The 17,921-nt window shown below is 44.6% G+C and overlaps 1 protein-coding gene across 6 annotated transcripts in view; it reads right to left on the reverse strand.

Moving 5' to 3' along the window:
* Positions 1–17,921, reverse strand: part of HHAT (hedgehog acyltransferase) — a 163,757-nt gene that overhangs the window by 86,867 nt on the left and 58,969 nt on the right. For all 6 annotated transcript variants that reach the window (XM_084865552.1, XM_084865553.1, XM_084865548.1 and 3 more), the window contains exon 8: positions 16,990–17,140. In XM_084865552.1, coding sequence (XP_084721678.1) covers positions 16,990–17,140 — 151 coding nt within the window. The remainder of the gene's footprint in view (positions 1–16,989; positions 17,141–17,921) is intronic.

Raw genomic sequence — 17,921 nt, forward strand, 5'->3', positions numbered from 1 at the left:
AGAAAGCTCCGGGGAACCAAGTCTAGGAAGGGCGTTTCAACTCCAAGTGGAGATGTCCCAGGACATCAGTAGAGGCACGTTGACTCACTTTAACCTGTGGGCATTCCTTCCGGAAGGAGTACCTGCGATGGCTGAAATGCTCAGAGGTACCTATTCTTTCTTTAGAAAATGCTGAAGGCCAGGAGTTTCCTCCCGACTTAACAAGTCACTTTTTCTTCCCTCGTCTAAAGCACTATTTGGTCCATTCCAGCCGAAACCGGTTTGGCTCAGTGGATAGAGCATCAGCCTGCAGACTGAAGGGTCCCAGGTTCGATTCTGGTTGAGGGCATGTACCTTAGTTGTGAGCATATCCTCAGTAGGGGGCGTGCAAGAGGCAGCTGATTGATGACTCGCTCGTCAATGTCCCTAACTATCTCTCTCCCTTCCTCTCTGTAAAAAAATTAATAAAATATATTTAATAAATAAATAAATAAAAATAAAATAAAAACCATTTGGTCCATTCCAGCCCAAGGTAACTCCAAGTCCTGAGTAGCCTATGAGCCTGGGAGGCCCCTTTATCAGGCTTTGGTGAGCAAAGCTCAGGTGCCAAACCCAGATTGACTAGGGGGTCATGGTACTGGTGCCCAGATCTCAAAACTGTTTTGGACGCATCGCGGACTGAAACTGGGCTACTGTTTTTGCTAAAATGGGCTCATAAGATCCTTGGCTTCCTTTTGTATCTCAGTGGTTAGTAGAGGCTCCAAGATAGGACATGGAGAAATCTTCAAGGACTGTGCTTCCTACGGATACGCCCACGGGGCTGATTTGACATAAGAGTGAGCGATGCAACGCCTTTCCCGGGGGAGTGGCTCTCTCTAGATCGCTGAGGCCAGGGACCTGGAAGTGACATGGGATGAGCCCTCTGTAACCAAGGGCAGGCATTCAAAGTCCGGGAAAGAACTCAAATACCTCTTCTGTGTCTCTACAGGAAATGGCGTTGATCCTCTTCCATCGCTAAAAACCCCTCCCGATTGCTCTTCCTTATTTTGAAGTATCGCCCAATTCTGGGCATCACCTGCCTTGCCGCATCCTCACGGTTCTGTAGCCTACTTTGTTCTCACCCTTGCTCCCCAGCCCCTTCCTCTGCCCACGGTCTGGCTGCCTTGCCATCTGAGCTGACTCTCAAGCTATTCCTGAGCCACACAGGTGCCCGGCCTGGCAGTCCCATTCCCTTCTGTCTTCTCCCTCCCTCTGCCCCAAGACCTGGACTTCTCAGGAGTAGAACCTGAACAATCCCATCATAGGAATAAAGACTATCCAATGGGAGCTACTTAAAATAATCATAGGGCTTTGGGTTGAGGGGGCCTGGGACGGTTAGTATCCCTCCCGTTCACATTCTTCGGAGGCAGATTTCCCCGGCTTGTTGAAGAAAGCCGAAGACGCTCTCAAAACTATAACATAACCAGCAAATCAAGCTTCCCTTCAGGCTGGCAGCCTGTGCAGGATTCAGTGACATGGGAGTAAGGACACCTGCCTGTGTGTCCCTCAGGCCAACAGGAGGAGAACCAAAAGGCTTGCCTTCTACAGATAACAGAAAGTGATACCCGAGCCAAAACCGGTTTGGCTCGGTGGATAGGGCGTCATCTGCAGACTGAAAGGTCCCAGGTTCGATACCGGTAAAGGGCATGTACATAGGCTGTGGGCACATCCCTGGTAGGGGGGGTGTGCAGGAGGCAGCTGGTGGATGTTTCTCTCTCTATCCCTCTCCCTTCCTCTCTGTGAAAAATCAATAAAAATATATTAATAAATAAATAACTAAACAAACAAATTTTAAAAAAAATGATACCAGAGTTGAACACCCATGACTCTTGGGTTTGCAGAAGCCCCTAACTTTTGAGGGATAAAAACTACAGAAAGGGTACTGTTAGAAATGAATGATAATTGTTGGTGGCAAATCCTCTGTAGTGGACAACCTCAGAAGCTGGTGGGATGTATAGGAAACACTGCTCTTCCCTTAAAATGAAGGTGTGTGTGGACCTTGACCAGCCACTCAATGGACACTCAATCAGTCCCACCCTGGTCTAGCAGATGACACAGGGCTAAAGACAGAGTACTTAGAAGGGCATCTAGTCTCTGGCTAAAAGCTCTAATTATTAATAATGTGAATGGCACTTTCAACATCTCCATAACAATCCTTCAAAATGAGGGAAGAAGAAATGAGGAGCTGATTGGAGTGGCTTCATTATGGGTAAGCATTCATTCATGTCGTCTTAGGAAGAATTCAGAAATACATCCTTTAACAGGTGGCTATAGAGATTCATTTCCCTAAGTGTGAGAATGAATACTTTGTGTCTACGTGTCTCTATGACATAGCTAGCAACTGTATTCATTAACATCCTGATAATACTTCTTTTTTAAATGTATTTTATTGATTTTTTTACAGAGAGGAAGGGAGAGAGATAGAGAGTTAGAAACATCAATGAGAGAGAGTCATCGATCAGCTGCCTCTTGCACACCCCCTACTGGGGATATGCCTGCAACCAAGGTACATGCCCTTGTCCGGAATCGAACCTGGGACCCTTCAGTCCCCAAGCTGACGCTCTATCCATTGAGCCAAACCGGTTTCGGCAACATCCTGATAATACTTCTATCATTAGGGATGATTTGGAAGGATAAGACATTATTTTAAAAGATAACCTATGCAAAGTGCCTATTTCACAAGAACAGAATTCGTAAGGTTGATGGGAAGGACACATATGTGAGAATACTAATTCAAGAGCATAAAATTCCTACCTCAATTTTCAGAACTAGAGAATTTTAAAGCTGAAGAGGATCTTAAAGATTCTAATTTATTCCTTTTCTGAGCATTAAAGGAAACTGGGGTGTGGCCAGCCATGAAGTTATTTACAGGCACCTCAGGAACAAAGAAGGGTGGTTGGCAGGGCAGGTTTACCATATACCGTATTTTCTGGCGTATAAGACGACTTTTGAAACAAAAAAAGTCAACCGAAAATCAGGGGTCGGCTTATACGCTGAGTATATCCCGCTAAATGAATTTTCCAACTCGATCCCGAAAATCGTCTGGATATTCACAAAAGGAGGAAACATGCGTGCGCCACAATTGCATGTTTTGTGTAACTTTGTCATAAAAGCCTGGAATGATATTACTGAAGAAACAGTAATCGGATCTTTCAAGAAGTATGGCATATCAAATTCTTTGGACGGTATGGAGGATGACTTCTTCTGGCAAGATGAAGAGGAAGCCGAAGCTGAAGCCACACCATCTGATTCGGAATTTGATCCATATGATGACTGTCTTACAAATGTACCACAAGAGGTCACTGATGAACTTATGGTGTCAGAAGAAGAACATGATGAGGATTTTGAAGGATTTTAGGCTCACAATGCTCCTCTGCCTAGAAAAACCTCTTATCGTCCCAGTCAGTCACAAACAAGTGTTTTCTGCAAGTTCTTCATGTAATTTTCTTTCCAGATGATGCCATCATTGTTAATGTTCTCTTTTGGATTTCTTGTTTCTCGGTCAAGTTCATGGCATTGCCATTTGTGAAAAGACCTTCCATTTATTGTATCAATGTATGGTATATTACGGTATGTTCGAAAAAATGTCATTCATTAAAAATTTAATTAAAAAAAGAACTGGTGTTGCCTCGGAAGTGGGGGGTAGTCTTATACAGTGAATATAGGCCTAAACCTATGTTTTAACTGTAAAATTAGGGGGTCATCTTATACGCCGCAAAATACAGTACTAGGGGGAAATTTTGAAAAAGAACAGGATATTTGTATGGTCTTAAAGTGCCTCCCACAGAAAATTGATTAGCTGCAAGGCAAGAAAAAAAAAAGTAACTATACAAGGAATAAATGAGACTACACTGAAGGGTGTTCGGTCTAGTCTTCAAGTTGATGAAAATTAACATCACCAATGAGAACAGGTGGACACGATCTTGCCTCCAGAGCTGAGACTCTGTAAAGGACACATTTCTTACGCAGCATTCCTGCTCAGAATGCATAACCTGAATCTAATCCTGAGGAAACATCACCCAAAGCCAGAACGGGGACCGTTGCATTCAATAAGGGACAACCGCACTCTTCAACATCGTAAAGAAAGGCTGTGGGAATGTCCCAGGTTAAAGAGGCCTGGGACTAGCATTCCATGGCGGTCCAGCACTTTTCCATCCTCCCCTTTGGAAGAAACCAGGACTGGGGTTAATAACAGGGTTGTCATTCCTTATGGATAATGCGAGGGTGGAAAATCAGAAGGCTGCTTTTATTGTTTTTTAATTCACGGACCTCTTATGTAACCTAGCCCACGCTGAGTCTTGCAAGAGTAAAAAATAAAAAAGTAGCCACGTCCTTGGAGATGAGGCTGTAAATCAGCCACAATGCCATTTTGTCTCTGGACTGAGCTTCTTAACCAAATCCCCTCCCCCATCTCCACCCCCCGGAATTGTGAATTCACAGCATTCTGAACCCAGCTTTTGCTCTGTGGCCAATTGGGTTTACCCATATACTATCGAAATAGATTTATATTATAGCAATGGATTTATATTATATATAGCAAACTATCCTACTTTGGTTGTTGTGTCTTTAATCCCCTTCCCAAATGAACTTTAAAAATACAATTCGTTTGGAGATGTACGGTACAACAGAGTAAAAAAAAGAAACTTCCTTCATTGAGCTGTCTTTCATCTGAGGTCCTCGTTCATTCAGAAATTAAACACCCATCCGATAACATCACTTCTCCAACTTTGTATTATCAACATTACTTATCTGGATCATGGTTACTACACATAATCAGAAAGAGACCTATTTTCACGCCACTTTCCCTAACCCCACAGACACACAGGGAGCCCCACTTCACGGATGTGGCCAGCCATGAAGTTATGCAGGCAGGAAACAGTACCACGGGGTTAGGCTCCGCCCATAGCTCAGAGAAGCTTCTAAACAAACATGGAGCATCGCTAAATTACTGCCCTTTCAAGGCCCAGCTCTCCGGCTCAACCTGAGAACCACTAATATGGCTTGACTCATTACATTTGATTTCCCGCCATCTGAATAGTCCCAGTGCTCTCATCACAGTAGGGACAAAGGTTTGTGGACTTCATGGCAAAACAACAGCACAAAGACTCACGGTGCCAAAGGGCCACCGAAACAGAGGCTGGCGTTGTTATTATCACGCATCCGTTCAACTTGTTGGTGGCAAATGTATTCATGTCAGACAACGTGGGTAAGAAATAACCCTCCCCGCAGCCCCTGTGTCTGTGAGCACAGAAGAGAGCACATTTACACGGCGCAGTAGCTTTGGAAAACAGCCTCTGGTTTTGAATCCAGGACGGAAGCGGAGATCTGCTTGGGCGCGTGAGGGAATGAGAGGAGAGTGATGAAACGCTACTGTCGAGGGCATATTACACCGTTTAGGCAGTGAGAAATTCATTTGCTAAATGGATTGAAGCCTGAAATCTAATTAAATCTAAAAGTGATATCAACCTGAAATGCTAATAAGTTCACGCTCAAATTGTATACAAGGAAGCTCGGCCTTGTGTGCCTTTAATAATGCATTACCTGGCTAGTTTTTTTGTTTTTTCTGTATTCATTAAAGCTGTGCAGCGACGTGATGTGAATTGCTTCTACACTCAACTCCGTATGCAAACACCTCCACGCAGGCAATTGGCTCCGCCGAATCCTCCCTCCCACTCACCCCCCCTCCCCCCACGCCCCAGTCAAGGTGCATGAGGTGTGGTTCTCCAAGGCCGTGACCATGGCTACAAGAAGGAAACTCGAAACTCAGTAAGAAAGCACACACACCTTTTATTCAGAAAAACAGAGAAGTGGTTTTCTATCTAACTATTGGTACCCCATATTTAAAATAAATGTGTAAGACTAGTCATTCAGAATGCCAAATGCTTTATAGAAAATAAAGCCTCAGGCGGCTCGGGTGCCGGCTGTGGTCAGACAGGCACGGGCAGCACTGGGCGCAGGACCCCCGGTTCAGCTCTCTGGTGGGCGCTGCCAGCAAGGCGGTCAGGTCCCAGGAGCGGTGTCCCATCTGCGAAGTGGGAGGGGTTGAGCGTGCTGGAAGGTTCTTCCTTTTTTAATTGAGGTAGCATCGGTTAATCACATTTTATAAGGTCCATGTGTACAATCGTACAATTTGACATCTGTATACTCGAATGCATCATCGCCAACAAAGGTCTAGTTTCGTCCAGCACCGTACATCTGATGCCCTTTACCCATTTCGCCCGCCCCCAAAACCCCTTAGTAACCATCAATCTGTTGTCTATATCTATGAGTTTCCTTTTCATTTGCTTGTTCGCTTGTTACTTTTTTTTAATATTCCGCATATGAATGAAATCATACAGTTTTTGTCCTTTTCCATCTGACTTACTTCACTTAGCATGACACCCTCAAGGTCCATCCATGAAGTTGCAAAAGGCAATATTTCATCTCTTTATGGCTCATTAGTATTCCATTGTATATAGGTGTCACATCTTCTCTTTATCCATTCATCTGTTGATAAACTCAGGCTGTTTCCTTATCTTTGCTATTCTAAATAATGCTGCAATGAGCATAAGGGTGCATATAAAATAAATTGATGTTTATTTGAATAAATACCCAACAGAGGAATTGATGGATCATAACGGTAGCTTTATTCTTAATTTTTTAAGAAATATCCCTTCGGTATTCCATAGTGGCTGCCCCAATTTACGATCCCATCAACAGCATACAAGGGTTCCTTTTTCTCCGCATCCTCTCAAACACTTGTTTTTTGTGGCCTATTTTTAAAAGTTTTGTTGTTGCTGTTGTTGTTCAGTTGCATGAGTTTTTGTGTGTGTGTGTTTTTTTTTTAACATATTTTGGATATTAATCCATTATCAAAATATCATTTACTAATGTCTTCTCTCATTTGGTTGGTTGCCTTTTTTTATCATTATTGATGGTCCCGTTCACTGTGAGAAAACTTTTTAGTTTGATGTAGTCCATTTGTTTGGTTTTGTTTCCCTAGCAATTGAAGTCAAATCCACAAAAACATCGCTAAAACTGATGTCCAAAAGCTTAGTGCCTGTTTTCTTCTATGTATTTTAAGGTTTCAGATCTTATATTCAACCAAGTCTTTAATCCACTTTGAGTTAATTTTGTGTAAGGTGTAAGAGAGTGGTCTAGTTTTATTTTTTTGCATGTAACTCTCCAGATTTCCCAACACCATTTATTATAGAGCCTTTTCTTTCTCCATTGCATTGTTCCTGGCTCCTTTGTTGTAAATTATTGTCCATATATGTGGAGGTTTATTTTCTGGGCTTTCAATTCTGTTCCATTGTTCTGTGTGTCTGGTTTTCTGCCAATATCATACTGTTTTATTACTATAACTCTGTAATATAGTCTAAAATCAGGGAATGTGAGACCTCTGGCTTTGTTCTTTTTTTCCTCAGGATTGCTTTGGCTATTCAGGGTCTTTTGTGGTTCTATACAAATATTAGACTTACTTGCTCAAGTTCTGTGAAAAATGCCATTGGAGTTTTTATAGGGATTGCATTGAAGAAATAGACTGCTTTGGATAATATGGACATTTTAACAATGTTAATTATTCCCATCCACGAACGTAGAGTGTCTTTGTGTCTTCGATAGTTTCTTTCAACAATTTCTTATAGTTTTCAGGGTACAGGTCTTTCACCTCCTTTGTTAAGTTGATTCCTTGGTATTCTATTGTAATTGTAAATTGAACTGTTTTCCTGATTTCTCTTTCTGATAGTTTGCTCTTAGTATATTTAAAAAAAAAAATAGATTTTTTTATATTGGTTTTGTACCCTGTAACTTTATTGTATTTGTTTATTATCTCTAGTAATTTTTGGGGTAGTCTTTATGGTTTTCTATATATAAAGGTTTGGGGCATGCTGACTTCAGCTGCTGCTTGTTTAAGAGATTTTAGCAGTCTGAAGCCTGAGCCAGGACAGGCCATTCATATGGTGGCGGTGCCAGGCATCAGTAAATGCTCCCAGGGAAGTCCCTATGACCCATGTGAATGTGAATTACTGATGACTCAAGCACCTTACAGTCCCATGTGGCCATTGTCCAGGGAGTCTACAGTCAAGGCATGTTAGGGAAGAAGAGCCGGAGGAGTCATCTAGCCCAGTCCAGTGCCTCTCTGATTTTAACGTGTAGCAGGTCTTGTTAAAAGGCAAATTCTGACTCAGTAGGTCTGGGGTGGGACCCAGACTCCTGCATTTTTCACACGTTCCCAGGGCAGGCTGATGCTGCTGTTCCTCACACCCCACTGGGGATAGCAAGGCTCTCACTCAAAACAGGCGTGTGTTATATTAAAGCAAAATGCCAAATGCAACACAGTATGGTATGGCAGGTCCTGGCCTCCAAAAGCTCAGTGAGCTGGACACAACGGCTGCACTAACACATAGAATCCATGTGTTAGAATCCAGGTAATAGAATCCATGAATGAACAGAGCACCATACCGCCGGGCATGAGGGAAGCTCTGAGTGTGTGCTGATGTTCCTAGTATTACTATGTCACTCTTACTGTTACAGTTGTGAGGCTGTCTTAGAAGTTCTTCCCTCTCAGCCCTGCATCCGGGCTCCTCTTCCAAGGTAAGAGATTAGGATGTTGTCCTCCAGCACCTCGCTCAGAAAATCCCATCCCAGAGACACAAAGCTGTCAACTCCTCTTTCATATCCAAGTCTGAATCAGATCTCTTTTCTTCCTTTAAGTTTGCAACTTCCTCCCTCGTCGGATATCAAAGACGTGGCACAGTGTCTGATATAATAATGATAGTAATTAAGAAAGGCGTGCATTCCTCGATCGTTGCAAGGCAGATTCGTTCTCAAGAAAGCTGCCAGCAGACACAATATTATGGCACGCCATGTAATGACTCTTAATGAGAAAACTAGGGGGATAAAGAAAACGGTACTCATGGTGGGCACACCTGTGGGAGGTACCACTCGGCTGCCAGATCAAAATACTTGCAGATTGTGCAGTAGAGACCCGGGGATCTCAATGTCAAAGGGGAGTGACCATTTGTTCATTCAGCAAAGATGTCCTGAGTGCCCATTGTATGCTGGCCAGTTTGGCTCAGTGGATAGAGCGCCATTAAGTGGACTGGAGGGTCCCGGGTTTGATTCTGGTCAAGAGCACGTACCTTGGTTGCGGGCACATGCCCAGTAGGGGGTGTGCAGGAGGCAGCTGATTGATGTTTCTCTCTCATAGATGTGTCTAGCTCTCTGTCCCTTTCTCTCCCTTCCTCTCTGTAAAAAAAAATCAATATATATATATATATATTTTATTGATTTATATATATATATATATATATATACATATATATATATATATATATATATATATATATTTTTTTTTTTTTTTTTTTTTTTTTTTTAAAGAATGAGATCTGATCATTGCCCTCAAAGTCTGGCTGGGTGTAAGGAAAACAAGCAATTACTGCAGAGTGTGACTTGTGCCATGAGAAACAAGGAGTATTTCTCTACTTCCAAGAGGTATTTATTATAATCTCTCCCTTTTCCAGAGAGAGATCGCCCAGTGATAATCAGGGGAGCCTGGGTTCGAGCCAGGCGCTCAGCCTCCAGGTGTGGGCCCTCCATTTGCAGATGCCCTGGGCTTTCTCGCACGGGACTCCTCACGCTGAGATCCTTTCAGCCTGAGAGTGTGCTCAGTGACGTGCGAACGGAAATCCTCTTCCACACGGAGAGAAAATGGAAAAGAGGCCAGAGTAACCGTCTTTGAAGTAAAAATAAACCCAGGGAGCCAAACGTAATGATGGCTCGTAAAACATGCCTCAAGGTGCTAGTCCCCGTCCTTTTTGATAGATGCTAGTCTGTGTTTGGAGGAAAAGGTAAGGGGGTTCTGAAATAGGGATGCTAGAAGAAGAAGTATGGTTTCTGAGACCACTGACAGGGGGTCTTGAGAGAGAAGGATTGGGAGGTAATAAAAATATGCAGCAGCCACAGACTGTTGGCAAACAGAACTCTGCAGGGGGTGGGAGAGGTCACACTGGTACCTTCCAGGCACCCCCATTTCCATTTTGAAATCCGTGCCTTCCACATATTAATACCACTACCCCCCCGCCATCACCTTCCACCTCCCCAACCACCCTTCCTATCAGCCCTTTCTTTCCTGGGAAATTAAAAAACAATCAATGTAAAGCTTACTTTCATATCTGTTGTTGTGCTTTTTAGCTAATATGTTGGTGTCTACAGTGTGCCTGCTTGATTCACTGCCTTAGTATATGACCTCACTTAACCCTTGAAAGAATCCCACAAGACAAATACTATGATGATCCCTATTTTTTTATTGATTTATTGATTTGAGAGAGAGAGACATCAATTTGTTGTTCCTCTTATTTATGTATTCATTGATTCTTTTTTTTTTTTTTTTTTTTGTGTGTGTGTGTGTGTGTGTGTGTTTGCTAATCCTCACTGAGGATATTTGTCCCATTGATTTTTAGGGAGAGCGGAAGGGAGGGGGAGAGATAGAGAGAAACATCGATGTGAGAGAGACACATCTTTTGGTTGCCTCCCTGACATGCTCCGACTGGGGCCAAGGATCGAGCCTGCAAACAAAGTACGTGCCCTTGACCTGAATCAAACCTATGCCCCTTCACTCCAAGAACTGACACTCAAACCATTGAGCCAAACCAGCCAGGGCCATTGGTTGATTCTTGTACGTGCCCTGACCAGCAATCGAACCTGCAACCTTGGCATATCAGGACAACACTCTACCCAGTCAGGGCTTGGTTAGCCCAATTTTAATACCTCAGAAAACTGAAGCAGAAGGAGGTTTAATAATTTGCTCAATCACATGGGTAGTGGGTGGGGACCTGTAGCCATCCCACCCAACGTGGCTGGGCCTCACAGTGATAGAGCTGGCAGGGAACAAAGACATCTCATAGCAAGAGTCTGCCTTTCACTCAACACGTGAGGCAATTGGGGCAAGCTCCCTCCTCTGAGGGCAGAGCCCGTGACGTCTCCATCTTCGTCTCCACCCTGGGCTCAGAGCTGAGCCTTTACTCAGCCACGCCCCTCATGGCCACTGCTTCCACATGGGCCTGCTCTCAGGCTGATCTCTGTCATCTGTGGCTTTGTTGGGTTTTCAAGAGCAAAAAAATCAAGAAGCTATCACTTCCAAAGGGCTCCATCAGCCCTCCAATAACCCCATGAGGCAAGTGTTGTTATTATTATCTCCATGTCAGAGATGAAAAGATTAGCCCAGAGCACTGTGATTATTTGCCCAAGCCACACAGTAACTGGCAAGCTCTTAAATACTAGGCGGCTTCCCAAAACAGGGAACTCTAAGTAACAGCACCTTTTCCATCTTTTCTCCTGTAGGTTCGTGCTGCCCCTGCTTTTCACCCAACAATGCTGGTGGGCATGGGGTACGTATATTTCACCAACTCCGCGCTCGCCATCCTGCCCTGCAACCTGAGGCTAAACATGACTCAAAGGCAGGGTTCACGCAAAGCCAGCATCACCACGGGCCTGGACCAGCTCTCCACCTAGGGTAAGGTGACCAGATGTCCCACTTTTGGCAGGACAGTCCCGATTTTTAACAATTTGCCCCGCGTCCCACAGCATTTTAAAAAAGTTCAAAAGATTTAATATTCTTTCCAAAAATAGGGACTTAAAAAAAAAAAAAAAAAAAAAAAACTCTGAGGGACAAGGGAAAAATTGTTAAAAATCGAGACTGTCCTGCCAAAAGCGGAACGTCTGGTCACCTTAACCTAGGAATTTAAATTCATGCAAACAGGGGCTCAGGCTCCTCCCATCCCCAGTCCAAACTGTCCCCGTATTTTAAGGTCCAGCAGCCACCAACAGTGCCCAGATTTCTCAGGGATAAGCAATGATGCATGAGTTTGCCTGTGAACACCTGAGAGCATCATAATTCAAGAAATGCAGAGGCCGAGCTGTGGGAGGCCCCTGAGATAACGGAAACGGACCCATAACTCACCGGCGGCCCGAAGAAGCTTTATCTCTCTGCACCCTATGATTCCATAGCTTGAAATCAAGTCCGGGGCACATGATCAGATTTCTAATTTGGAACCTTGGACACGCAACGTCATCTTTAATGACTCCTGGCGAAGGATGCTTATTACAGATCTCAGCCCACTGAAATTAAAATATGAAACCTAAAAATTAAGCAGGAAACTCTCAATTTCTCGGATCCATAAGGCCACAGAAAAAAAATCATACAAGTAGGAATACACATACTCCTTAGGGTTTTGTTATGTCTACAAATATTTAAACAGAAATTATATGCAAGAGAAGAGCTAGAAAAAAATAAAAAATAAATAAACCCAACAGAGATCCTAACCTTTAGGTTTGGGCCATCTGGGTGAACAGCAATTTTTCATGGCCAAATTGAACTATCGTGTCAGGCAGCATTACCCCTCTGCTGATGGCCAATGTCATCCGTGATGTACAGCTCAGATTTCCCTGATAGGGCAGGCTGCCGCCTCAAGTCCTCTCTCACTGCTGAGTGGACTGAAAGACAGTGCAGCACCCTGCACTGACTGAAAGTCAGTCAGCACCCCGCCCAAGGTTTAAGGATCCTTTAATATGGGAGACTAGCCCTAACCGGTTTGGCTCAGTGGATAGAGCAGACTGAAGGGTCCCAGATTGGATTCTGGTCAAGACATGTACCTTGGTTGTGGGCACATCCTTAGTAGGAGGTGTGCAGGAGTCAGCTGATCCATGTTTCTCTCTCATCGATGTTTCTACCTCTCTATCCCTCTCCCTTCCTCTCTGTAAAAAAATCAATAAAATATATTTTTAAAAAATAAAAATAAAATAAAACGGAAGGCTAAATATTCGTCTCCCATCATCACTTCTACACCCCATTCAGGGGGGATTTTCTACAAGTCTGGGTAACCAAGAAACAATCTCCAGAGATTGGTTTGTAATCTCTTTTCTGAGTGATGGGTCCATTTCATTATCTCAGGGCCCTCCCCATCCTCCCTGGCCTTTGTGTCACTGTAGGAGTGGCTGCAAAGGCCCAGCAAAAAGATGAGCATTTCCAGCTTTCACATCTGCTCCTGACTCCATTTTTTTTTTATAGACCTGAACCCAGGAAAAGGGAGCAATTTTCTGTCTGCAGTGAGGCCTCAACAGGTGCCCCAGAAATATTAGCATAAATTTAGGTGTAAATAGAAATTACAAACTCAACGCTTCATTTTCCCTTGACGTACATTCTTACAGAGGAAAATCAGAGAGAGGGGGGCGAGGGGAAGAAGAGGTCTATGCTACCAGCCCCTGAACATGAACATGGTATACCTCCTCCTAAGGGTTAAGGAGAACCTGCAAATAACACAAAAGATAAACTATGAGGTTTATTATTTTATCGATTAAAAAAAACATCCTTGCCCAGCCAGTGTAGCTCAGTGGTTAGACATTGACCTATGAACCAGAAGGTCATGGGTCAATTCCCAGTCAGGGCACATGCCCGGGTTGTAGGCTCAATCTCTAGGGAGGGGAGAGGGGGTCATACAGGAGGCAGCCAATCAATGATTTTTATCTCATCAATGATATTTCTATTTCTCTTTTCCTTTCCCTTCCTCTCTGAAATCAATACAAATATATGTATTTTTTAAAACACCACTTCTTCTGAGCCTTAACTTATGCACTTCAGCTCGGAGGGACTTAAAATATCTTCCTGCCGGGCCACCGTGACTCAGTAGTTGAGCGTCAATCTATGAATCAGGAGGTCATGGTTCAATTCCTGGCTGGGGCACATGCCTGGGTTACGGGCTCAATTCCTAGTGGGGGTCATGCAGGAGGCGGACGATCGATCAGTGATTCTCTCTCAGCATTGATGTTACTATCTCCCTCTCCCTTCCTCTCTGAAATCAATACATTTAAAAATCCCTTCCTTAACCCAGTTACTTAATGTGGAATGGCCCCTGTGTAAAAAAATAAATAAATAGAAAGAAAGAAAGAAAGAAAGAAAGAAAGAAAGAAAGAAAGAAAGAAAGAAAGAAAGAAAGAAAGAAAGGAAGGAAGGAAGGAAGGAAGAAAGAGAGAAAGAAAGAAAAGAAAGAGAGAAAGAAAGAAAGAAAGAAACGAAAAAGAAGGAAAGAAGGCCTGGGTGTTGCTAAGTATAACTAGTAGACCAGAAAACCCTTCAAGGAACTAAAACAAATGTGAAGGGGGAGGGGAGTCTGAGCCATGAATGGTAAAGGTAGCCAGGATCAAAGCTGAGATCACGCCTAGGAAAGACCATGTGTGTTATTTCATCACATGTCCCCATGAGCCTCTCCCTTGGGAACCAATCACTCCCAGGGGTCACCCCAGAGCCTCCCCCTCAGAGTCACTTCCATTAATGCTCTCTTGCCCACGTGTAACTGAGAGGGTGGAGAGTGTTTCAACCACCTGGAACTCCGCTCTTGGAGTCCAGTGCTAACCGAGAGTGACAGAGGTCTCAGCAGACCTGCTCGCTCAGCTCTGTGGTGTGTATAAAACCGAGGGTCTCGGGCAAAATACTAAGCAATAAGGTAATTAATTAAATTAATAAAGAACAACCAATCTTAAAGACAGTCAACTGTGTAAATTGCCCCTTGTGACTGTCAGTGCGCTGGTATTTATGGACAGGGAGCCTGGAGTCAGCATGCCTGCTCAGGTTTTCCATGATGCCAGCGGACACTGAAGAGGCCCTTTAGAAGAATGAGCTTCCCAAGAAATGCAGTAGTGAGAGCATTCACACCAAGGAGGCAGCGGCAAGGGCTAGACGCATACCAGGCACATGTGGCGTGGCCTCAAATCATGCTGAGCCCTGACCCACTTATTCAGTAAATTACTTCTACAAGTAGGTCAAATGTTACCAGGGCCTTCCAACCACTCCCTGGCCCCATGGCTGGAGAGATGCCCTTTGCTAACCTTGCTATTAAAACTGGGCAACCTATGACATTCAATAAAGTGATTGAGGACAGATCCAAGCAATGACTTGACATTTCTTGCAATAACCAGATGACATTTCTAATCCCAAAAAGCAAACTGGACCAAACACAAAATGTGTTTTTGAAAAGGCCTAGGTAAGTCTAGCATCTATAATAAGTGACTATGGGAAACCAGGGTGCTGAGTATGAGCCACACCCCCTTCCTAATAGCAGCAGTAGGCACGGCAATAGTCCCTGAGCTCTTCCCCAACCTGTGTCTCCGCTCTTCTGCCTACAGGGGTGAACTGTAAGATGAGCCAAAATGGCAACTCTGAGCTGGCCAAGAGTACGGTGAGGTCTGTTGGAAGCCGCCCATGGTCCTCACTGGCAGAGAGGTGTGGACAAGGAACCCGGAAGGCTGGTCAACCTTGAGACTCCGAGAGGTCCGAGCCAACCACCCACTGTCTAGTTGAGACAATGGTAACTAAAGCAACTTCCACCTTGTAGTTTTATGTAAACTCTTGCAGATTGGCTATTATTGGAGTAGCCTGCCTTTAGGCTCTGGGTGTATCCCATAGCCTCAATAAAAGGGATAGCAAGGCCAGAGCAGGGTGGAGTCCTTCCCCTTGAGTTGGGCTCCTGCCTGGAGCCCAATATTTCCAAGTTAATATTTTCTAGTCTCTTTCATTTGCGTGCGACATCCTCCAGAGCTTGAACCCTGAACCTAAACCCTGAAACATGCGGGACGTGGGAGGGGAGGGGGGACACTCGCAATTGGCAGCCCAGCGTGGGGCACTCGCAGAGGTCAATGGAGGCACCCGGAGAGCAAAGCTGAAGCAGCACAGACTCCCCGGATGTGCAAGTCCTCACCCTGGGGTCTTACATTAGGTCTGAAATTGTTTGCTTTCTAAAGGGATTCTGTGCCTCCTTGAGGGATTTGCAAGAGAATACTTCAGTAGTTAATTTCCAACTCTTTTGTGCATAGATTTTGTACAGAGTGCTCCTACTGGGCAAAGTGAATTACACCAAAGCATCAAAATTCAAACATACTGGAAGGGGGGGAAAAAGAGGCCAGCAAGGTGATCTGGAGAGCAAGGTGACCTGGAGGACAATGATCGGAAACAGTAGGGGCTGCGGGATCTTTCCCAAGGAAGACTCCAGGCCAGCGTGGGGATATGGAGCACCATCGAGAAGAGTAAGGAAGTGTAGAATATGCATCTATCTACCCATGCACACCAAGTACAGGAATAACGAAAGGGTGAAAGCTAACAGTGGTTAACATCTACTATGTGCCAGATGCTTTAAATGCCTGAGCTTGTTTAGTCTTCACAACAACTCTCGGAAATGGGAATTACATCATTATCACTTAAGAGACAAGAAATGGAAATTTGGAGAGATTTAGTTCATTGCCCCAGATCTTAGAGCTAGTCATGGCTGACAGCCGCCCATGCTACTATCCTGAGTCTATTCTCTTACTGGACAGTCCCACATAAACAGATGTCCTTCTCAGCAATAAAATCATCACTATCGAACAGCATGTCCCAAGTTAGTAAGGGAGCTCTTTAGACATAACCCTTGATACGTTTGGACAGACCAGGTGACTTTCTCATCTCACGTGGCATCACAGACTGACAATATTTTCAAGAGGTCATCCTCTGAGATGGAGAAACTGAAGTGCCAATTGATAGATCCTCCCTTCCTCCAGTTAATGAACAGAGGTAAACCCCACCTGCGGCCAGACATTCCTGATCTCTGAACCACCAATCAGCACCTGCCAAATACCCTAAGCCCCCGGTTCCTAAGTCCCTAGGTCCCTAATCACCAACCAGCATGTGCTGAGTGCCCTATCCTTAAAAGCGCTTGTACCCCGGCTCTCGCTCTCTTCCGCCCCCTCTCTCTGGAAGCAGCCGACATGGGTACTCTTCCCTCCAATAAAGCCTGTGTCCTGCCGTCCTGGTCTCCTGCCCTTCTCTATTTAATCTATCACCAATTGGGGCTTCAGTGAGGGGCAGAGACAGGATGGTGGCCCAAGCCCTCGGAAGCTGACCAAGCCTCGGCTCCCGCACGGGACCTAGCATCACCCCTGCCGAGGGCTTAACAAACCACTGACCTCCACATGCCCGTGAAGCTGAACATGGTGCTGACGCAGCGAGGGAGAGGCGGCGGCGTGAGGCCATCCAGGCGCATGAGCAGAGCCGGGATGCCGAAGAGCACCAGGTACTTCACGTAGAAGAAGAGCACCTGGGCCAGGGCCAGTCCTCCTGGAAGACAGAGGGGCCGTGAGACGGGGCGAGGGGAGGGGGAGCCAGCTCCCAGCAGAGACGCAACGTTCCAGGAGCTGCGCCTCCTGCTCACATCCCGCCACCCACCCCTCTTCGTCCCTTCCGCACCCACATTTATAAAGTCTCCCACCTTGGTTTTGATTAGGGAAACTTCTGGATTAACAAATGAGGTGGGGGGCCTGGCCGGCATGGCTCAGTGGATGAGCGTCAACCTGTGAACCACACAGTCACGGTTTGATTCTCGGTCAGAGAGCATGTCTGGGTTGTGGGTTGGATCCCCAGTGTGGGCTTGCAGGAGACAGCGGACCAGTGATTCCCTCTCATCACTGATGTTTTTAGCTCTCTCTCCCTCTCCAAAATCAATAAAAATATATATTTTAAAAAATCAAATTAAAAAATCAACAAATAAGGTGGGGAACACCCAATGCAATATACAGATGATGTATTCTAGAACTGTGCACTTGAAGCTATATAATTTTATTAACCAATATCACCCCACTAAATTCAACTAAAAAGAAAAAAGCTAAAAAAATAAACACAGATATAAAACTCCCTTTATTATTGTGACAGGTGATAGGATCTCTTAGCAGTCATGCTTCTGCAGATAACTAGAAAAGGGCACTAAATATATATATATTACATTTTTTTAAAAAAACTATTAGAAAGAGAAATCCTTCCCAATTCCTTCCAACCTTACGTAAGTTCACATCCATTGGAATGACGAGAATCAAAGAGTTAAATCAACAAAGGTTAGCAAAGG

This window comes from Pipistrellus hanaki (assembly GCF_964339955.1).
Source record: "Pipistrellus hanaki genome assembly, chromosome: 18".
Lineage (NCBI taxonomy): Eukaryota > Metazoa > Chordata > Mammalia > Chiroptera > Vespertilionidae > Pipistrellus > Pipistrellus hanaki.